The sequence below is a fragment of the Diceros bicornis genome, chromosome 37 (assembly GCF_020826845.1).
Source record: "Diceros bicornis minor isolate mBicDic1 chromosome 37, mDicBic1.mat.cur, whole genome shotgun sequence".
NCBI classification, from domain to species: Eukaryota; Metazoa; Chordata; class Mammalia; order Perissodactyla; family Rhinocerotidae; genus Diceros; species Diceros bicornis.
In genome coordinates, this window is record NC_080776.1 from 22,856,252 (window position 1) to 22,879,117 (window position 22,866).

Consider the following 22,866-nt stretch of genomic DNA (forward strand, 5'->3'; position numbering starts at 1 on the left):
GTGTTCTGCTTCTAAAAATAAAACGTTGCGTGCTACTGGGGCTCTCACGATAGAGTTTTCCCAAGTGTTTGCTTGGCTGTGTATTTTTGCTGTCTAGTTCAGTTCAGACTCACGCCCAGCGAAGCTTGGCTGGATCTGTCCTGCAGGCAGGATGGTGGGGCTCCTCTGCGCACAGCAATAACCACACCAGGATTTGGGGTCGAAGGCCTTCCAGGCCGTGCAAAGCTCCTGGAATACCTGAGGCCACATCGGGCTGCTCAAGCTCACTGTGTGGGCTCCGGGGGTCACTTATCTGTCAAGACACACACTGATCTCTTCAAGGTCAAAACGTTCTTTAGGACAAAGTTCCCCGTTGATTAGCAGAGCTCACAGCACCTCGGCGTTGCAAGTCTGCGGCCTTTGGAGGACTGATCATTTCCAGAGCTCTTCTGTGTGTGCCTGGTGCATTTCTACAAGAGAACTTCACCTCCAGTTTAGTGCGGTGGGGGTGTTGACTCGGGAGCTTGTGTGAACTCCCAGAACTGGCTTTGCGATGGGGTCGGGGTTGGGGGACAGCAGAGCAGTGCAGGGAGAGTTGGTGGAAGGGTAGATGGGTTTGGCCAGGCTTAGCGAGGCAGAGAGAACCTTCCAGGCAAGGTGAGCAGCATGCCCGGCTGAGTGTGCCGTGTTTGGGTTTTCGACAGAGGGGGCCTCGTGAGCTGGTCAGAGGTCAGGCTGATGCGGGCAGCGCCAATCACGAGGACTGCTGAAGTTGGGGGTTGGGGAGGTTCTGTGCAAGGTGGTGGGGATGAAGCACATGGTATCTTGGGGGTTGAACAAGAGGGTTTATTCCAAGTAATGAGGCCATGCTGATAGTAGGGGACTTGGAGCCTTGGAGAAGGGCCAAGTCCTAACAGGTAGAGAGAGTTTGGTTGAGCCTGGAGGAGGCCAGGCAGGGAAACACCTCGGACCACCATTTGCAGCTGAGGCTAAGAGAATGGGATCTGGGTTCTCGATGGAAGGACTGTTGTAGATTTTTGGTTGGTGGGTGACTGGGTCCAGGCTGGGCAGTGATTCTCTGTCCCATCTGCATATTAGAATGACGTGGAAGCTTTTAAAAAGTATTGATGAATCTCTGGGTTGGGATCCGAATTGCTTAAAAGCCTCCCCAGGTGGTTGTGAGCAGCATCCAGGGTTGAGAAGCAGGAGCCCTTTGGGGCACAGGTGTGCAGGGCGTGGCGGTGAGGTGGAGACTGGGAGGCCTGTGCCAGCTGAAGACCAGGATGTGGAAGGGAAGGGAGCTGGGAGACCAGGGGGCAGCACACCAGCCAGTGGCTCAGACTGAATAACAACATCCACAATAGTCCTCACTGAGGGACGATTTTGCCCCCAGGGGACATTCTGGGTTGTCTGAGGGAGGCTTCCAGTGGGCAGAGGCCAGGGATGCTGCTAAACATCCTGCAGTGCACAGGGCGGCCCCCCCAACAGAATGATCCCGCCCAGAATGTTGATGGTGCCGAGACTGGGGGACCCTGACTTGCGGAGAGCTGACTGTGTGCTGGGCCTCACTGAGCGCTGGCGTGCATGAGCAGATTGTCACACACTTGGAACAGGGAGATAGTATCAGTATCCCCATTTTATAGCTGAGAAAATGGAGGCACCAAGAAGTTAAGTGTCTTGCCCATCTGAGGAGTTTCAAGCTTGAACGGAGTGACGTCATTGATTAAAGAGGAAGAGGTCATCGAAGGTGAAGGTGTGGTGACATTGGTTTTGAATAAACACCAACGCCTCCGAGTGGAAATTCAGAGAATCTGGTTTGTAGGAGACTGAGTTCCTTTGAGTCCCTGGCCCATGGCTGTTTGGGGACACCAGTGCTGTGGCCAACCCGTCTTCATTCTCCAGGGAAGACAATGAAGAGGAACGATAATCTTTTGAGTGCCTACTAGGTGCTCACCTGGCAGGCAGATTTTACTGTCCTCCTGCTGCAGGTGATAGAAGCGGAGGCACAGAGAGGTTGAGTAGCTTGTCCAAGAGCACACAGCCAGAGCAGGCGGCCACACTTAGCTCTGACTCCAAAGCCCGTGTTCTTTCTGTGTGCCATGCCGTCTCCCCCATTTAGTCCCCACTGCAGTCAAGGAGGAGGCAGAAGATGATATTGGTGATATTTTAATAATTTACTAAAGATCAGGTGAGGAAACCAGGGACCACGCCAGAAAACGAGGCAGGGACTCACGGAACAGAGCTGGGCCCCTCCGCGTCGTGGCCATGGGACTGGTGGCAGGATGCTGAGGCGCAAACCCGCAGTGTCTTCATCTTTGTAGGTGCGGAAGATGAAATGACCTGCTTATCTCACAGGCTGCGGAGAGGGTCGGCCTACGGAGAGAAGACAAGAGCGTATCTACTCGCTGTAACAACAGATGTTTCCAAAACAGCCTTTTCTCCCTGGTCTTTTTCTAGAATTGCTTACTGTCTCTTGATGAATCAATAAAGATGAGATTCAGTTTGTGCCAACAGACACATTAAAATCCTAAATGGGGGCCAGCCCTGTTGGTGGCATCGCCGTTAAGTTTGCGTGCTCCGCTTCCGTGGGCCAGGGTTCGCAGGTTCAGATCCTGAGCACAGACCTACGCACCACTTATCAAGCCATGCTGTGGTGGTCTCCCACATATGAAATAGAGGAGGATGGGCAAGGCTGTTAGCCCAGGGCCAATCTTCCTCAGCAAAAAAGAGGTGGGTTGGCAAGAGATATTAGTTCAGGGCTAATCTTCCTCACACACACACACACAAGAAATCCTAAATGCCAATTAACAGAGACTGTCTGGCCCCCAGGCCTCTGCTCTCCCCGCCTTCGTGTCCGTCCTGTGGGTCCACCCCTTTCTCCCTCCTGGGCAGCAGGTCCCGTCGCATCTTCGCTGCCATCAAGCAGGAGCCTTGTGTCTGGACTGGTGTCCTGCCCCCTGCTGCCCCATCACATCTTTGCTGCCATCAAGCAGAGAAGCCTCGTGTCTGGAGCGGTGTCCTGCCCCTGTCCGTCTCTGGGTCTCCGGGGAGACCGAGTGCCTCCTGCAGCCTTATCTCTCGCCCTCAGCTGGTTTTCCACTTGGCTTCTACCAGCTGCTGGAAATTTCTGTTTGGGGTTTGGTTTCAGCGCTGTGACTACATAGGGGTGTCTCTTTGTATTGCTAAGCATTTTTTCGGTTGGTGTGTATACTGCTGCGGGGGCTGGGCCCCACCAGACGAAACTTGACATTGGGGCTCTGGGGTGGAGCGCTGTAGGGAAGAAGAGCCCCCCAGTTCTGCCCGCAGCAGAGGGGACACCATTCTGCTTTGTCCTGCTGTTCCCCTCCTCTCCTGCTTTCTGACTGTTCCAGTGTGTTCTCAGTTAATCTCAATGTTCAGTTGGCTCCAGTATCTTCGTGAAAGCAGCTTGTTTCAAAGCGCCCATTATTTGGTTACCACTAAGAAATAAATGCTTTTGCAAGGCTCTTGAGGTGACTTAGCAAGATTCTTACAATAACACTTGGGATATAGAGGTATAATTACCCGTTGCCTGCCCACATCAGACTCATCTTTCAGGAATGTGTGGTGAGCGGCATTCGGGCGATGGCCTGGTAGTTTGGAATCTTAGGAAAGAATGTTCCGGAAGGCACTTGTGGAGGCAAGACCACATTTTTCGATAGAGGCCGTGACCCTCTGTTTTGGGAGCTTGACTTTCGTTTGCTTCTTGGAGTTCCGGTTCTGTTAGATGTGGCAGAAGAAGAGAGAGACGGGGAGAGGTATGCTGGGAAGCAGGAGGCCACACCAGCAGAGAAGAGGAGACTGAGGTTCTGAGAAGACAAACCTACGTCCAAACCGTTTTCAGAGCTGCAGCCTCTTGGGAGGGTGTGTTAGTGTCCTGGGGCTGCCAGAGCAAGGTACCGCAAGCTGAGTGGCTTAAAATAACAGAAATTCATTCTCTCCTGGTTCTGGAGGCCACAAGTTCAAGATCACGGTGTCGGCAGGTTCAGTTCCTTCTGAGGCTGTGAGGGAGACTCTGTTCCAGACCTCTCTCCTGGGCTTGTGGACAGCCGTCTTCTCCCTGTGTCTCTACATCGTCTTCTGTCTCTGCCCAAATTTCCCTTTGTGTAAGGACACCAGTCATAATTGGGTGAGGGCCACCCAACTCCAGTGTAACCTCATCTTAACTAATTACATCTGCAACAGCCTTATTTCCAAATAGGGTCATACCTGCCGGTAGTGGAGGTTGGGACTTCAGCATCTCTTTTGGTGTGGGGGAGGGGCATACAGTAACTAAACTCAGAACAGAGGGTATTAGAAAAATGTGAGCGTACATGACTTCTCAGCAGCGTCGTCTCCCTGCCCTCAAGGCGTTTAGGTTTTAGTTAAAAGACGGCTTTCTCATGAGCATGGCTTGCTATGTTACCCTCAAACCCTTGGTCGGGCCTTAGAGGTCCAACAAGTGGCGATAGGGAGCAGTAAATAAGTTAGACCTATTAAACCCACAGTTGTAGTGACTAGGAATGGAGGCAGAATTTAAGACGTGATTAGTAGTTTATATAGAAATTATACTTCCTCATTTAATAAAGTATCTATAAACCCAAGTTGGTTTAATTCTCTGGGGCAGCAAAAATCGTTGCATTCCAGACCACATGGTGCAGTTGGGACGCAGCAAGGCCGTGTAAAAAGGGGGTGTGTCTTGCACAGACTGGAAGACATGTTGATGAAAAGTACAGGGCTCATGCGTGAGCTGGGTCACGGTGGACTGAGCTGGGTCACGGTGGACAGCATAGTTCTATCTGTGGAGCGTTTATCATGCCCTGGGCCCTTTGCACTGTGTGTGCACATGATCTTACGTTCGAGCCCTCGCTACTGTTGTCCTTTCCTCTTGCAGATGGGGGCAGTGAGGCACAGAGAGGTCAGGGTGAGCATGGTGCATTGGTGAATGGTCAGATGGGGCCTTTCTGGAGCGGTGACATTGACCTGAGACCTGAGTGGCAAAAGTTGTCAGCCAAGTGAAGTTTGGGGAGGCAGAGCTTGCCAGCCAAAGGGAACTGCCAGTGCAAAGGTCCTGGGGCAGAAATGAGTTAAACTCAGAAAATGAATGCACCAAGAAGGAAACAAGGTTACAGAGGGCCAGGCGAGGCTGGTCACGCAGTGCCAGTAAGCAGGTTAGATTTTATTCTAAGTGCAGGGAGATGCCACTGGAGAGATGTAATTTGTTAAGGAGGCCCCTGGCTGCTGTAAAGAGAATGGTTTAGTCATGTGTGTTTAGGGGTGGGGGGTGAAGGGAGTGGGACCAAGGAGACCAGGGTGGGAGGCTGCTGCAGTGAGTCCAGGTGAGAGGTGAAATGTTTGGCTAGCAGCAGGTAATAGGAGAGAAGCGGTCTGGTGGACAGACTTTGGAGGTGGAATTGAGTGGATTTGAGGGCAGAGTTGAGGTTTTTTGACAGAGAACGTATGGCTCCCAAAGCTTAATTTACTCTCTGTCCCTTTATAGAAAGGATTTGCCAGTCCCTGCTCTGCACTGCCCTAGGACTCATTTTGAAGTAAATAAAGACCCACCATATTTCTGGAAGAAAAGATAGAAAAGGATAAAGAAGTCAGTTCTTACTAATGCCATGCCAACAAAATCCCAGTGGGGTTACTCTTATGGAAGGAATGAAGAGGTGGGAAGACATTATTAAATTATTCTAAAGTTCATTTGGAAGATAAAAATAGGTAAAAATAACTGGTAGGAGACTGAAATAGAATGGTGCGTGGAAACTAGTCTTTCCAGATAGCCAAACGTGGTAACCAACCATAGTTATATAAGGTCTGATGTTGTTATAAAAATAGGCAGGGTGATGACACAGAATAGGCCAGATTCAAACCCTGGTGCATTTAAGTGCGTTAAGATGATGTCACATGAGTCAGGAGGGGACACATTGTTCAGGACCGATGCAGGAGTATTGCTTAGCTGTTAGCTAATTAATTTTGTAAAGTTCCTCACTGAGCAGCACAAAATAATTTTTTGTACATTAATGTCAGTACGCAAACCACTTTTTTTAAGTAAAGGAAAATAGATGTGGATGTTTATCAAATTTTTCAGTAGGGGAGGCATTTCTGGGCTTCACGGTGAAATCAGGAAAGATTGATATGATTGCATAATTGAGACTTTATCAAGTTAGGGAGTGGATGAGGGCAGGCAACAGAGTGGGAAAGATATTTGCAACTGATATGAAATTATAGACCGTAATTGAGCAAAGGATACAAAATGATAGCCACGAAGCAGGAAATACGAAGTAGTAGATATTTGAAAAATTTCTGACTAGTGGTCAAAGGAGTGTGGATTTAAACTGTGATATTCCTCTCCCCAGTTGTCAGATTACCAAAGCTTTTCTTGAACTGCTGGCTAAAGGGTGGGAAATGGGCACCCACTGCGGTTGAGTATAAATTGCTACAACTTTCCAGGAAAGTGTTGGGCAATGCTTCTTGCTGTACCAGAAAGTCGTCCTAAGAAAATAATCCAAAATGCTGGGGAAGATTAGGTATAAAGATGGTCACTACCGTGCCATTTATAGCAGCAGAAACTTGGAAGCCTGCTGGGAGGAGTGGGGTCAGGGTGGACTCCTTCTGCAGAACTGAAAACAAGGCCTGTGATCTAGTCTGGTCAGATGGAGCTCATTTCTAAACCTTTTTTGGTGCTGATTTTGTCTCTTCTCGAATCTCCTTTCTATCAGTAATGATTCTGCACCCAATTCCTGTAGAGTTTTTCGCCACACCACCACTTCTCCACCAGTTCAACTGGGGGTACTACCGTTTAATTCAATTCTGATGCTCTCTACCTGGATCAGATCCCACAGGTTAAGGGCTCAGTCCTACAAGATTGTTCCCCCTCCACCCACCCCCGCCACCCACCACTTCAGACGCTAATTGCAAGTCCAGGCTGTCACCTTTGCTTCCGACCAACTGGCTATAGATTGGAGGTTCCAACAATCCCCTCCTTGGGTTCAGTTAATTTACCAGAGTGGCTCACAAAACTCAGAGAAACGTTTTGCTTGCTAGATTACCGGTTTATTATGAAAGGATATAACTCAGAAACGGCCAGATGGAAGAGATGCAGAGGGCAAGGTGTGGGGAAAGGGCGCAGAGCTTCCGTGCCCTCTCCTAGCACTCCACTGTCCCCAAATCTCCATGTGTCACCAACCCGGAAGCTTTCCAACACTCGTCCTTTTGGATTTTTGGGAAGCTTCATGGTGCAGTCATGATTGATTAAATCATTGGCTCTTGGCAATTGGTTCGACCTCCAGCTTTACTCCCCTCCCCAGAGGTCAAGGTGGGACCGAAAGGTCTGACCCTCTAATCACAAGATTGGTTCTCCTGGCAACAAGCCCCCCCCCCCCCCCCCCCCCCCCCCCCCGTCCTTGGATGCGTCCAAAAGTCACCTCATTAACATAAGAAAAGACACCTTTACTGCTCTGGCCCTTTGGGAAATTCCAAGGGTTTGAGGAGCTCTGTGCCAGAAATGGGCATGAAGACCACAAACGTTTCCTATTATAAATCACGGTATCCCAATCAGGTAGCCCCTGTTTCCTATAGGTAGAATCGTAAGGCCAGGAGGAGTAGGAGTACCTTTCATTTTCATTTAATGGCAAAATGACTTCCCCAAATCACAGGGCTGGAACGGAGAGTCCTGGATTTAGATCATCGGGATTGATACAGCGTTGAAACGGCCTTGCAAGATTGGAAGGAGCTTGCTGGAATCGTGGCCTACTGTTTGGGAATAATAACAGGAGTTTATTTTATAAAGTGCATTTTCATTATTACAAAAAATAGAAAACAGTAAAAATAAGATAAGTGTAAAGAACAAAATTATCCATCTGCTTGCCACCTAGGCATCATCAATGTCAGCATTTAGTGTGCAAGTTACTCTTCTTTTTTCTATTAAATATACATTTTTAGAAACAAAGTGGAATAAAATTTTATCGTAAAATTTGTGGATTTAATTTTTCTCTATTTTGTTATATGGACTTTCCATTCTGTTGCATATTAGAAAATGAACGTTAATGGCTGCATAACCCTTCATGGGGGTAGAATACCCTCAAGCCCGTGTGTTGGATAATTAGGTGTTTCCATTTCTGTATCTCTGTGAACAAGTCACCTTCTCTACATCTTTGATTTCCTGAGGACAGAAATATTCGAGGGGCAGTGGGATGAGAGGAGGGAAAAGGATCGTGGCCTCTGTTATTCACTTAATAAATATTGATGAACTATATCTATTTATAATTGATTTATTCCTCTAGATATCTTGATTAGTAAGTCAGGGACATGGTAGATCTTCAGTAAAGAAATTCATTCATTCGTTCTGTGAGTTTCATGGGCTACTTACTATGCTAGATGCCGGATTCTCAATAAGCTGATGAGTTTACAGTTTACAGAAAACTGGTGGTTCCCTTCCACCGTGGCTGAGGCTCTGGCTGAGAAGCAACCCTAAACCAGTAAACTAAGGGTGACGCCGCTGTAGGAATCCTGCCCTCACATGGTCTCCTCTCCTGAGCAGTGCTTGGAGGGCCCGTCGACAGTCAAAGCTGGATTAACATGTCAGGCCCCCGCTTGTGTTTGTGGTGCTTTTCCAGCCGTGCCAGCGGGGGGCTTGGCTGCACTCTCTGCCTGTGGAGTTTTGCAAGAGCTGTCGTTCATCCCCATGTGTGTCCCCATTTGGTTTCGGCGGCCCCTGCCCCGTCTTCATGGTTTTCAGTTCCTGTCTTGAACTTGAGCCTCAGACGCGGTGTGTGTGTGTCATTACGGAGAACTGTCAATAGAATCAGGGGGCAGCACTGAACCCCGGAAGCTGCCTGCCCTCTCTAGCTTGTTTGCAGCTGGCGTTTTAATCTGAGTCTCAGAAACGAAGCTCAGGGAAAATCCCTTTCAATAAAAACCAAACCAGCCTCAGTTTCCTCACCTGTAAAATGGGTGGCACCAGCCAGGTCTCCATTTCCCAGAGTGATATCTGCGATGAACTTCAAAAAAAATTTTTTTTTTTATAATTTTATTTATTTTTTTTCCCCCTAAGCCCCAGTAGATAGTTGTATGTCATAGCTGCACATCCTTCTAGTTGCTGTATGTGGGACGCGGCCTCAGCGTGGCCGGAGAAGCGGTGTGTCGGTGTGGGCCTGGGATCCGAACCCGGGCCGCCAGCAGCGGAGCGTGCGCACTTAACTGCTAAGCCACGGGGCCGGCCCAAAAAATTTTTTTTAAGTTAATATATACTGGAAGAGATATATCAGTCTGTGTAAGGAAGACCTTTCTTTTTAAACGATAGGCTAGTTTCCTCTTTAAAGTGATAGAAAGCTGTCATTAAAATAACTTCCTCAAATAAACTTAAGTTGTAAAAAGTAGATTGATTTAAAGAGAAGTGTTAGATAACTTTTTTTTCCTTTTTTTTAAGGAATACAGTAAATCCGTGACTAATGTTTGGAGATCACACGTCCTTCTGGTGTGGATGTTCTGCAGTCTTGGTTAACGTGGCACACAGGGGTCAGGAATCCGACAGTCTGCCCCAAGCAGCCCCAGCCGAGTGAATGGGCCTCTCTTCTCGTCGCTCTTATAACCTTTTCAGAGATAACTAGGCTTTTTCTTTCCAGTGCCTGGCTGGGACCAGAGCTGGGAAGTATTTCTAGTCTAGCTGATCACAAGATGCTACCTCACAGCCTGTCTGCTGCCAGCGCGATCACACGGGTGGTCTGGCCCCCCATGTGACTCCGTGGGGCTGACCACAGCCCTCCATCGTGATGGGCATCCCCCCACATCTCATGCTTGAGGAGCACTTGACATGCCACATGGTGGTTGGTCTTGGACCTCCTTGCCGTTTTCAGCAGCAGGGTGATCGGACAGATGCGGAGCATCCCCCATCGCACACGTGGTCTGCCTGTCAGACCGGGGTGTCTGTGGGCCCCCAGTCCGTGCATGCCCAGAACATGCGGTGGAAACCCCGCCCCTCTCTCCTCTTGGTGTCAGTTTCATGTGTGTTGTCATCCCAGCTAAGTGATAAGCAGCATGTGTCCCTTCAGCAGATGGCACCAGGCGCCAGCTTGGGTCAGGCACTGTTTGGTGCTGGGGAATTATAAAGATAGGGAAGCCAGGTATCCAGCTTTCCAGGAAATGAGGATGGTTGTTGGGAACTAAGAGATCACATGCAGAGTAACAGCTGGGATGCTCAGGGTTAAAGCAGTACATGCCCAGAGAGGCGACAGGTGAAGCCCAAGAGAGCTCGAGAAGAGCTGGAGTGCCACTTGCAAAGGTGCTGTTTGATGGGGTCCCTGTCAAATGGGTAGGTTTTAATGTAGCAGAAATTGGGAGCCCTGGCGGGTCTTCAGGAAGGTGGAGTAGCGAGAGAGATGGAGGCAAAAGTTCGGGAGATGGCTGGGAGACATTCTGGAGCCAAGTGAAAGAAGCGATAGCTGTGTTTCCCGAGAGCGCAGCGCGTCTTGGGAAAGTGTGATGCAGAGATGGAAAGTGGGTTAGTGCGTGGAGGGTCTGGGGAGACAAGCCAGGCAGTTTGGATTGTCTTCTGCAGACTGTGGGGAGCCTCTGAAGGGCCTGAGATTGTTGTTCTTACCCAAGGAAATGAGGGGAACGGTCCAGCACGCCGGACAGTCCCACCGCTGGGTGTCAGGTTGCCTGGAGCGAGGAGGCAGGTACAGCAGCAAGAAGTCAGGCCACAGAGGCCGCGGAGAGGGACTCGGGCCTCTCCACCCGCTCCCTGACCCCCACCCACAGCCCTGTGATTCTCCAGGCTCAGATTTTCTTATTTTGTCACTGGCCAGGTGAAAACATCTCCCTCCAGCTGTCACACTCGGAGGGAGATGCCCACCTTTCTCAGACTCGGGGACTGGGGTGCATGATTCTGCCCACTAACCTCATTATTCTCCCCAGACCCCCTTTTGGGGTGCAGGGGGAGGCTCCGAACAGCTGCTGCTGCTCCTAAACTGAGCTCAGCTGTTCAAGTGAAGTCACATACACTCCAGACAACACTGGTAAACGAAGCCAGTTCCCCAGTGTGCCCATCGGTGCCCTCGGATGGCGCCATGCTCTTTTTGCCCCCAAGAGGTGGCAGCCTCCTCGAGGCCCCAGGGCAGCATTTCCCTCTTGTGTTCCAGGGATGCGGAAAATTTCTAGAGCTCCAACTCCTGTAACTGGGAGAAGAAGTCCCTCCGAGGTGGGTGGAAAGGTTCGAGTTTCACGGTGCAGGGCTGGTCCCCTCTGGGAACCGGAGCCTGTGCATCCTCTGCCAGGAAAGGGAAAACCTAGAAAGGGGACACTAGTCACGTGTTGGTGCTCCACTTGGGTTATTGCCCAGACGGTCGGGTCAAGGGTCAAGACCCAGAGGGAGCTGGCCTGCTGGTTTGGAGACTGCAGGATCCGCCTCCCTCCGGCTGTTTGCATCAGAGGGAAAAGGGTGTTTTAGACATTTAGAGGCACTTAGACAGGCTCAGGCTCGCCTCGCTGGGTCACCACCAACTCGCCTTCCTTACCGTCTCCTGAACGTGACTCCCTGGAAACCCGGTGTCCCCCACGGCCGGGCGTGCGTGCCGGCCTCTCTGCGGCTGGCCCATCTGGTCCAGGAGCCCCAGGTGCTGGGTTTCGGGCGGTTGCTTACAGGAAGACAGGTCAGCCACGGAGGAGTGCCTGTGGATCATTTTGGTCCTTCAGAACACGCTGTTATTTGGGGAGTGAGTGAGGTGGGCAGACGTGGTGGAGTTTCTGTTGACAGAGCCTGGTGACTGAAATCAACCCAAGCGGATCGAAACTCATGCTTTGTGTTTAACCAGGGGGAAATCGGATGAAGTCAACATGATGCTCATACTCCAGAAGTTAAAATCGAATGTGGAGAATGAGTCATCTTAAATGAGACAGCGACAGAATTCGCTAGGGAGGAACCCAGAGCAGACTCTATGCCCTGTTCCTCCTGGCAGGGTCCAGGCCCCCAGGCTTTCCCTCTGCACCCTCCTAGGCCAGGGCCACTGGGAGAATGTGGCACGTCGCTGTGCATACTCTGGGGTCCCCACATAGGGCATTCTCCACCCCAAAGATGCTCGTGTTCTGTTTTTCTTGGTTTGCGTTTTAATGGTTCCTCGGGCAGAACGGTGGCAGATAGGCCCCCACAGGAGTTCTCTGTGATTCTGGAATCTGAGGAGTGGCAAGTCAACAAGTGTAGCTGAGAGGCTGTGTGTGGGTTCTCAAGTTTGCCACCCGCACCTGTAAATAATTCTATCTGGGCACAGCGATGTCGTCTGTTCAGAGGCCGACCTCCTAGTTCCTGGGGAGGAGCTAGAAGCAGGCTCTTTTCTCTCTAAATGAATCAGCCTTTATACAGGAAAAGAAAAACTCATTTGTTCCCAGTCAGATACAGTAAGCTTTAAGGCCCCTTCCTGTCCTCCTAGACCTGACTCCACCAAGGGGAGCAGAGGGTGGCTTGGCTTCCCCGAGTCCAGATGTGGTCTGGAGGGCGTGGTGGGATGGAGTGGCTGCTGTAGCCTGCCGTTCTCAGATGTCCAGAGGTCCAGCGCTGACCGCCCTGACCAAGGCTGCATGCAGCTGCAGGCTGTCCTAGAGAGGTGACCGACCCTGGGGCCTGCGGGTGAATCCAGACCCTAGTGGAGGGTGGCCACACTTGTAGGCCAGGCCATCCAGGTATGTCTGAGGTGCCCACCCAGGTAACCCATCAGTGTTTTTAAAAAGTATAACTTAGATTTCCAGAATAGGCGAGGATTCCTAAATTCAGCCTGCTGTGTATAATCACATCCCATCAGCCATCGGGGTGGGGGTAGGGGGCACTTGTTGGGGATTCTGGCTCTTTAAAGGAGACTGTCCCAGGGATACCTACCAAAATGTCTCTGAACCTTGGTCTTTATTTAAAGAGAATTCATTCATTCGTTCGTATTTGAGAACCTGCTCTGTTCAGGTCTATCATAACACAGGGGGACAAAAACAGATAGAGTCCCGAGGCCTCATGGCGTTTACATTCTCTCGGAGGAATCAGGCTGGAAACAAGAGCACACGATGTGTCTAGTGTTGATAAGGAAAGTAGAGAGAGAGTGGGGTGAGGGATGTTGCTGTTGCAGACGCCTGACCCTGCTGATTCAGTGACATTTGAGCAGAGACCTGAATGAAGTGAGAGATCAAGTCTGGTGACTGTGTAGGAAGGGGCCTCCCAGGCTGCAGGAACAGCATGTGCAAAGACCCTGTGGTGGGAGGGAGAGAACTTCAGGAAACGGGGCCACAGAGCTAGCAAGGACCCATAATGGAGGGCCTTGAGGGCATTGTAAGCACACTAAGAGCTAAGAAGCCTCTGGAGGGTTTTGAACAGAGTCCTGACTTACTTTTAAAAACGTCCTGACTGCTAATTGAGGGGTGGACTGTGGGAGGGCAGGCTACTGCGTCCTGACTGTGGACACAGCAGACCTGGTAGAAAGGAGCCAATTACTGTAATTGAGAGATGATGGTGTGGAAGTGCTGGGAAGGGGTCAGACGGAGGTTACGTTCTGAAGGTAGAGCTGCCTGGGTGGGTGTGTGGGTGTATATGCACTCGCATGCATTCCCGACAGAGAGGGAGAGAGGGAGGGAGGGGGCCAATGGGGAGGGAAATCTGGCTTTTTGGGTGGTTGAATGAGCCATTCAACCATTGACCGAGATGATGGTGAAGACTAGGGTAGAGAGGATTGGAGCAAACCCCAGAGCTGGGTTTGGACTTGGGTGGTTCAAGATGCCCACCGGTCCTAAAGGGGAGCCCTCGGTGGTCTGAGTCTGAGGTTCAGGGGTCAGTTGTCAACTGAGTGGGAACCCGGTTGTGTCCACCTGTGCTGTGAGGGGCTCAGGCTGCCTGATCATCTGAGTTTAGGGCTCTTTAGAGTTTTTCCTAGTCGCAGGGAGATGCACACAGACACACAGTCGTTCCTGACACTTGTCCTAATATCACTTTCCTCATTTTTTAAATGTTTTATTGCAGACATTATGAAACATGTACATAGTAGGAAAATAGTAAAAATAAATAATAAAATAACAGTAGTAAACAATAATAAAATAGGGAAAGGGAAAAAAATAGAGGAAATAGTATAACGTATAGTAAATACAGTAAAGTCTGGTTATAGTATATTGTATAGTAAAATGCAGTGTAAAGAACCTTCCTGAAACCATTATAGAGCAAATCAGAGCATCATGTCATCTACCCCAACATTACTTTTCTAATAAAGCAGAGACTGATTCAAGGGGCGCGGCGCTTGAGCTCGGGGACTTGAACTTGAATTTGAGGCTCGGGGACACTGACTGCAGATCTGAAGCCGGCAGTGAGTCCCTCTAGGAGCTTGCAAGGCTGTGGGGAGGAGAGCGGGGCAGAAAGAGGGTGGAGAGAGAAGGCTGAGTTCTCCTGGAGGCACAGGTGAGGGGAGCGTGTTCCAGCAGCAGAAGCTGAAACGCAAGTGCTGGGCGCGGCTGAGAAGCAGCAGGCCCGCCCGGGTGCACACTGATCCCCCTGGGGATCAGGTAAGTGATAAACCTGGAAGGACAGGAGAAAGCCCAGGAGCGGAGGCTCTGAGTGCCAGGGCGGGAAAGTCGAACTTTGCTGGTTTGAAAGCAGCAAGCAACACCCAGAGGGTTTTGAGCTGGTGGAGTGACCTGACCGCGAAGGACAGCTTTGAAAAAATTAGAGGCCCGTTTGGCATGGACAGCGGGAGGAATCAGGGAGCCGACAGCCGCTGGCAAGGAAGCCTGGTGAGCTCTGTGGGTTGGGAAAGAAACGGTGAGCAAGGCGGGAGAGCAGAGAGCGCACTGTCGGCCGCCACCTCCGGGAGCATCACCCTGGGACGGTTACTCCGGGGATCTCTCCACGCCCGGCTCTGGGGTTGGTGGGGGTGCAGCGCTTCACTTCGAACCCTCACCCTGATGGTGTGTGGTCTGGGGAGGTTTCAGGAGGAGGGAGCCCCCCAGGCTTGATCCAGCGGGGGCTGGCTGCCCTCTGTCTTTGCTGTAAATAACATTCCCAGGGGGCGACGGTTGGTGTCTCTGTTTGCACTGACGGCGAATGTATTGGTGGATATCAGGATCCATCCAAGCACAGTCTCCCACTGCGCCTGGAGGAAAAAGCTGCCATTCTGGGCTTTACAAAGCTGCCATTCTGGGCTTTACACAGGGCAGTGAGCACCACGCACAAAACATCCCCCCTCCATGGACGAGACCGTGTGAATGAGCGCATTGATGCTCAGTGTGAACGCGACGCTTCTGGTCGTCGGGGAATCGGACTTCAATGCCTTGGCTTCCCTCCGGCTGATAAGTGGCGAGGTTGTCAGGACTACACAGTTAGTGGCTTATCTGTTCCTTGAGTGGTGACCTCTCTGAGGGCGTCTTTGTGTTTTTAAAGGGACTGCAGATGTCTTTATATAACTGCTAATAACGCTTCTTGTCTCTCCACTGGGTCAGGGTTGTAACTACATCTCCCAACGATAATAAACAAAAACAATAATCAGTCTCCAAAAATTGCAGTGGTGTTCTGTGGTTCTTTCTCCTCTGGCCACCCCTAAGGCCCTGGTTCTACCCCAGGCTGCCTTCTTGGTGGTGACAGGGAATGCAAGAATCCAGTCACTCTTAAATGCTAATTTCCAGTTTTATCTGCTGACCTCCAGATTCTTCCGAGTGCTGGCTGCAAAGCTACCTCCGTGTCCTGTGGGTGCCCCAGGGAGCTGTTGGCTACCACTCTGCCAGCCCTGGATGGAATCCGCTCCTGGACTTCACCCAGCCCGTCTATTGAGGACATGGCCCTCTGCATAGGACTGTGAGGGAGGTGGGGCTCGTCCCGATGTCGCCTCTCCATTGCCATGTCCACCTGCATCCCCCAGCCCCCTGCTCCCCAGCTCTCTCAGGAGCCTCTCCTAAACCCGGTCAATAGTAAGATAATGGCGTTGCTGCTTCCCTTGTTCTCCTCTGCAGTCGAGGCCATCTTTCTCAGTCAGAAACCTGCGGCTCCCCAGTCTCCAGGGCAAAGACCCTTCACCATCCACGTTCTGGCTCCTCCCCTCTTCGCCTGCCATCTTTCTGCTTCTGGCCACGCCAGTCTCCAGTGCGCCGTCACGGCCGCCCTGCTCTCTGTCTGGTGCCTCCCCATCACCCTTTAGGTAGAGCTCCAGCGCGTCACCTCCTCTGGGCCTCCCCATCACCCTTTAGGTAGAGCTCCAGCGCGTCACCTCCTCTGGGCATCCCCATCACCCTTTAGGTAGAGCTCCAGCGCGTCACCTCCTCTGGGCATCCCCATCACCCTTTAGGTAGAGCTCCAGCGCGTCACCTCCTCTGGGCCTCCCCATCACCCTTTAGGTAGAGCTCCAGCGCGTCACCTCCTCTGGGCATCCCCATCACCCTTTAGGTAGAGCTCCAGCGCGTCACCTCCTCTGGGCCTCCCCATCACCCTTTAGGTAGAGCTCCAGCGCGTCACCTCCTCTGGGCATCCCCATCACCCTTTAGGTAGAGCTCCAGCGCGTCACCTCCTCTGGGCCTCCCCATCACCCTTTAGGTAGAGCTCCAGCGCGTCACCTCCTCTGGGCATCCCCATCACCCTTTAGGTAGAGCTCCAGCGCGTCACCTCCTCTGGGCCTCCCCATCACCCTTTAGGTAGAGCTCCAGCGCGTCACCTCCTCTGGGCCTCCCCATCACCCTTTAGGTAGAGCTCCAGCGCGTCACCTCCTCTGGGCATCCCCATCACCCTTTAGGTAGAGCTCCAGCGCGTCACCTCCTCTGGGCCTCCCCATCACCCTTTAGGTAGAGCTCCAGCGCGTCACCTCCTCTGGGCATCCCCATCACCCTTTAGGTAGAGCTCCAGCGCGTCACCTCCTCTGGGCCTCCCCATCACCCTTTAGGTAGAGCTCCAGCGCGTCACCTCCTCTGGGCCTCCCCATCACCCTTTAGGTAGAGCTCCAGCGCGTCACCTCCTCTGGGCCTCCCCATCACCCTTTAGGTAGAGCTCCAGCGCGTCACCTCCTCTGGGCCTCCCCATCACCCTTTAGGTAGAGCTCCAGCGCGTCACCTCCTCTGGGCCTCCCCATCACCCTTTAGGTAGAGCTCCAGCGCGTCACCTCCTCTGGGCATCCCCATCACCCTTTAGGTAGAGCTCCAGCGCGTCACCTCCTCTGGGCCTCCCCATCACCCTTTAGGTAGAGCTCCAGCGCGTCACCTCCTCTGGGCCTCCCCATCACCCTTTAGGTAGAGCTCCAGCGCGTCACCTCCTCTGGGCCTCCCCATCACCCTTTAGGTAGAGCTCCAGCGCGTCACCTCCTCTGGGCCTCCCCATCACCCTTTAGGTAGAGCTCCAGCGCGTCACCTCCTCTGGGCCTCCCCATCACCCTTTAGGTAGAGCTCCAGCGCGTCACCTCCTCTGGGCATCCCCATCACCCTTTAGGTAGAGCTCCAGCGCGTCACCTCCTCTGGGCATCCCCATCACCCTTTAGGTAGAGCTCCAGCGCGTCACCTCCTCTGGGCAGCTTTCTGGGCTTCCGCCAGGCAGCTAGGTGGGCTCTCCGGGACCCTCACCACTGCAGCTTGGGGCTCCTCCAGCAGGGCTTGGGGTCCTCAGGAGCAGGGCTGTGGTGACGATGGGGTGGAGGGGGGTGTGTGGCAGCAAAGACAACTCTTTGCAGTAAGGCCTCGTGGTTCTGCCCATTTTGACATTTTTTTAAAACCCTCCGTGAAATAGCTTCTCCTGGTTGTGAGTGGGAAGTCGGGTAATACACACTCACAAAGGGAGGTGGGACGGCAGAGTGTTGTTGTTAGTGTTGTCGAGTGGATTCTGACTCCTAGTGACCCTGTGGACGGCAGAGCGGAACCCTGCCTGGTCTTTTTGCACCCTCCTCTCACCTTCTGGCGCTGTAGCAGACGATGCTCCACTGCTGCTCACAGGGTTTTCATGGCCAGTGTTTTCGGAAGTGGGTGGCCAGGTCCTTCTTTCTAGTCTGTCTTAGTCTGGAAGCTCCATCAAAACCTGTCCACCCTGGGTGACCCTGCTGGTATTTGAACTACCTGTGGCAGAGCTTTCAGCATCACAGCATCATGCAGCCACCACAGTGTGACAACCAACAGACGGTGGTGTGGTTCCCTGACCGGGAAATGAACCTGGGCCTCAGCGATGAGAGCGCTGAATCTTAACCACTAGACCCCCAGGGCTGGCACAAGCAGTCCCTGTTTTTACTCTGGAACTCTTTTGAAGCATGGTCAGAATGGACTTTTCTGGAAGACTCCTGGCATCCTTTTTCCTAAAGCACACCTCTGCTGGGGTGCCGGCGTGTCCTTAACAGGAAGGCCGGAATGAGGAGCGTGTGTCAGGGGCTGGAGGGACGTGGGCGGGTGCAATAGGAAGGGCCTTGTTGTGCGTGGGATCCAGAGCACTTCCTTCATGCCCGGTGAGTCCTCGCACCAGCTCTGGGCCGGGTCAGGGGAGCCCCTCACGGGATGCACAGAGTCTGCGCCAGCCAGATTTCACAGCTAACTGGCATCTCCTGGCTTTAGACACACACACACACACACACACACACACACACACACACCCAACTCCATTTGTGTGTCCTCCTGCTGTCTCCCCAAGAGACATGGGCAGACCTAGACTCTTAGGTGGGAACTGTCGTTAAATTTGAAAGTCCACCCGGCAATCACAGGTCATGGGCTTAACACTGTCGTAAAGCAATCCTCTCCCACCCGCCACACACATCCCGGTCTTCCTCTGTGTTGATTTTCTCCAGTAAATGAGACTTAGTCTTTTGGATCCCAAGGATCTTCACATCCTCTCATCTCAATAGTGTAGCTTATTATCGTGGTTCTCTTGCAAAGGCTACTCCGAGGTGGCTTTGGCTTGCATTCCAGTGCCCTCGGGGCTCCCACACATGGCCACAGGCTGCCTGGTGGGATAGAGCTGTCTGTGGCATGGTGACCACGCCTCTGCATCCAGCTCCCCACACAGCCTGTGCAGACAGAGCCACGTGGTCACCACGACTGATGGGAGTACTGTGTCCCAGGCCCTGTCAGTGCCCCCTGTCCCGACTGGAGTGTGGGCTCTGCATGGGGAGGAGGCGTGGGTAACTGCATCGGGACCAGGAGACGAGGCTCTGTGTTGCTTCCAACCCTGGTCCGGGGCTGTCTTCTCAAGGAGGTTGGGTCATCTCCCATGCACCGCTCTCGGCAGAGAAGAGCCGGGAGGGGAAAGGGGGATGGAGCACACAGTCACACCAGTTGTCGCTTCATAGGGGAGAAGGGAGGCAGCGTGCGATCTTACTCGATTGGGGAAAACCTCCAGGTGCTTCATCCGTCCTTCAGGTAACTCAGATCCGTGTGAGTTCTGATGTGTGAGTCGTAAATAAAAGTGAGTGTTGGGGGCACAGGCTCCATTTCCTCCTTACAATTCTGCACCCGGGTTCCAGACTGGCTGGAGGAGTCCAGGATGGTAGGTGGGCTGAGAGGGACGGTGGTGCTGGGCTCAGGTTGGGCATTTTTTAAGGGAAGTGTCACCCCCCAGGATGGCAGCTTTGCTCCCTCCCCAGAGGGGCTGCCACTGCTGTCCTGCTCCCCATGCACAGGCGTCCAGCGTGGCCTTCTGGACGCCAGGGCCCTGCCCTCCCCTTCGGCCCACTTCTCGCACACCATCTTAGTCAGCTCAGGCTGCTGTGACAGAATGCCATAGCTTGGGGTACACAACGGGGATTTTTCTTCTCACAGTTTTGGAGATTGGAAAGTACAAGATGAAGGTGCTGGCTGATTTGGCTCTTGGTAAGGGCCCGATTCCTGGCTTGCAGACAGCCGCCTTGTTAATGTATCCTCACATGGTAGAGAGCAGAGAGAGGAGCAAGCTTTCTGTTGTCTCTTCTTGTCAGGGTGCTGATCCCATCTAACCTCATCTAACCCTCACCACCTCCCAAAGGCCTTGTCTCCAAATACCATCGCATGGGGGTTAGGGCTTCCACATTTGAATTTGCAGGGGGACCATTCAGTCCATAACACAGGCCTTCTCTCCAGGAGTCAGGTGCAGGAATGTGGCATTCTGTGGCCTTGGGATGGAACAGAATCCTCCCTAGAGGCACTGCCAGCGGGCCACTCAGAGCCAGGACTGGGGCTGCTGATGTCCGAGCTGTGGTGGTGGTGGCCAAGGTGTGGACACCAACAGTCATTAAGCCTCTGCTCCTTGTCCCAAGTGCCTTATCTAGATTATTACCTTATTTGTTCTTTGCACAAATCAAATCAGAACAGTGTGGTCGTTACCCTACATTACAAATACGAAAACTGATCTTGTGTTAAATATTGAACACACGGTCATCCCTGTGAACAGTGGAGTGTGGATGCAAACCCGGTCTGGTCACTGCACGGCTGGCCCTCTTAGCGACGGATGCTGCACGCAGAGCCTGGGGGAGGGATGGGAGAGGAAGGGCTACGTCATCCCCAGTGCAGACGCGCTGCAGAGGGCCCTCCAGGTCCCTCTGATTAGTAAAGGCGACACAGCTGGGTCACAAGCCAAATTTCCAGCTGTCTTGGGATAGAGCAGTCAAGGAACAAGGACCTCAGGCCAGTCGCATGAACCCAATTATACTGGGGTGAAATTCGCCTGCCCTCGGGTTGCTCTTTGCTCTGAGCGCTGCGGGCCAGCTGTGGCAGAGTCGACCCATTTCTGTTGGCGAGCGTGTGAAATTCACTGTTCTAAAATTGGCTCCTAGCTGTTCCTTTTCCTGTCCTTGGGCCCTGTTGAAGGTCTGCTCAAAGCCAGTCGTCTCATTCATCTCCAGGACCCCCGAAATGCCTGGTGCCCCTTCCTAGGAAGAAACTGAGGCCTTGGGAGTGGTTCTCATGTTCTTTCCCACAGAAACTTCCTCTACTGGCTTAGTAACAACACAGCGGTTCAGTAAATACACAAGGGTTTCATCTGCCTAAGTTACACAAGAATACCTTATATACAAAAAAGGCCACATGTGTATTTTATCTGTGATGGTTTGTTTACCTGGGGTTCAGGGAGGATTTAAGGAGAGTGTAGGTAGGGAGCAGTCCCCTCAAACCCACTGCAGTGGGGCCTTGAGAAGTGCCGTGCTGAACATGGCTTGCCCAGGTGCCGGAGTCAGCCGTGGCTGTTCCTAGAACAGTGGGACCAGCCACTATCTGGGCAGATGGAGATAGACTTACCCTTTCCTGCACCCAGGGACTTACAGTGTGGACTGTACAGATCCTGTTTTGTCCTCCTCGTTGACCGTAATGAATGGACTGGCCAGGTGCTAGAACAAATTTCACAAACCCATTGTGCCCCAGGAAGAGAGGGTGCAAACAGCAGACCAGGAAACACTGCCTGGGCTATGTGTGCCAAGAGAACTGATGAGATGGGTGTAACGTGGGCATAGAATCCAAGGAGTGAGCCCTGCTCTGCTCTCTTGAGCCAGGAAAAATGACATGGGTCTGTCTGTATTGGAATGGCCTCTGGAAGAAAAAGGATTCCCACTTCTCATAAAATGACTATTTAACCCATATTTTGCTTGCTCAAGGGAAATTCTTTTTTTTTTCCCCTACTTTCAGGAAGAAGCATGTTGCAAAGTTGACACCACAGTGCAGCATGGTTGCTTGAGACAGAAGCTTCAGCAATTGCTGGAATAACTGGAGGAAGAAATATGAAACCTTAGCAGTTCACCCAGGAAGAGAGATTCAAGATGGCAGCCCAACGCATCCGAGCTGCCAACTCCAGCGGCCTCCCGCGGTGCAAGTCCGAGGGGACCTTGATTGACCTGAGTGAAGGGTTTTCAGAAACGAGCTTTAATGATGTCAAAGGTGAGCTCCTGGGCACGGAACTGTGGCTGAGGGAGAAGGTCAGGGTTTGCCAAGGCCTCTGTTTTGCCAAGGACTTTTCTATTTAAAGGCTGCCAAGTTCACATGCAGATAATTAAATTTTAGCTCTCTAAACTTCATCATATTATAAATTCAGCCCTAGAACAATAACCACTTGTCTTGTTTTGTTTTGTTGGTGTGTTGGGAGGTTGTTTTGAATTATCCCCTTAGTAATGAAACTTCTTCATACAGAATATGTTTGTTTTCTCTCTTCATGAGTTTTGGTGGCATTGAGGTATAGAGCTTGGTGGTACAGAAAATTAGGGGAAAGGAGAGTGTGGTAAGTCAATGAAATACTCAGAAGCACTGGAGAAGAAAGAGGATGGTCTAGGACAGGGGTCAGCAAGATTTTTCTGGAAAGGGTCAGATAAGAAATATTTTCATCCTTGTAGGCCATAAGGTCTCTGTCACAGCTATTCACTTCTGCTGCTGTATCTTGAAAGTAGCTGTAGAAGAGAATAAACAAATGGACGTGGTTGAGTTCCAATAAAACTTTATTTACAAAAACAGCCAGCAGATTTGGCAGGGGGGCCGTAGTTTGCCAACCCCTGGTCTAGAGGTGGCTCCCAGGGTTTAATCACTCTGGGTCTCTGGGTTTCTCCAACAGCCACATAAAACTGGGTTGATGAGGAAACCTATCTTTTGGACACTGAGATGGATACCAGTGGGTCATCTTCCTAGAGGTCCACACTGCCCTCACCAGGCCATGGTGAGTGTCTCCTGGGTGCTCCCCTGGTGCTGTGTGCCCCACCATCATCATATCATCATCACCAGTTGACTTTGTCACAGCATCTACTACATTCTGTTGAAATTCCCATTGTGCTGCCTGGAGTACAGGTGACCAGTAGGAGCTTTATCTTACCTTTATATCTTTAGCACAGAGTCAATGCTAAATAAATATCTTTTGAACTAAACTGCTAGCTCCCAGATAAAACTGTTTCCCTCTCCCTGATGTACTGGAAATCATATGTACGTGTTAATCTCTCTCTCTGCCCTCTTCTCCCTTCCACTTTATCCTCAATTTCT

The 22,866-nt window shown here is 51.8% G+C and overlaps 1 protein-coding gene across 3 annotated transcripts in view; it reads left to right on the forward strand.

The window, feature by feature from the left end:
• Positions 1-22,866, forward strand: part of SH3BP4 (SH3 domain binding protein 4) — a 97,069-nt gene that overhangs the window by 55,181 nt on the left and 19,022 nt on the right. For all 3 annotated transcript variants that reach the window (XM_058533262.1, XM_058533261.1, XM_058533263.1), the window contains one exon: positions 21,535-21,783. In XM_058533262.1, coding sequence (XP_058389245.1) covers positions 21,666-21,783 — 118 coding nt within the window. In that variant the 5' untranslated portion in view covers positions 21,535-21,665. The remainder of the gene's footprint in view (positions 1-21,534; positions 21,784-22,866) is intronic.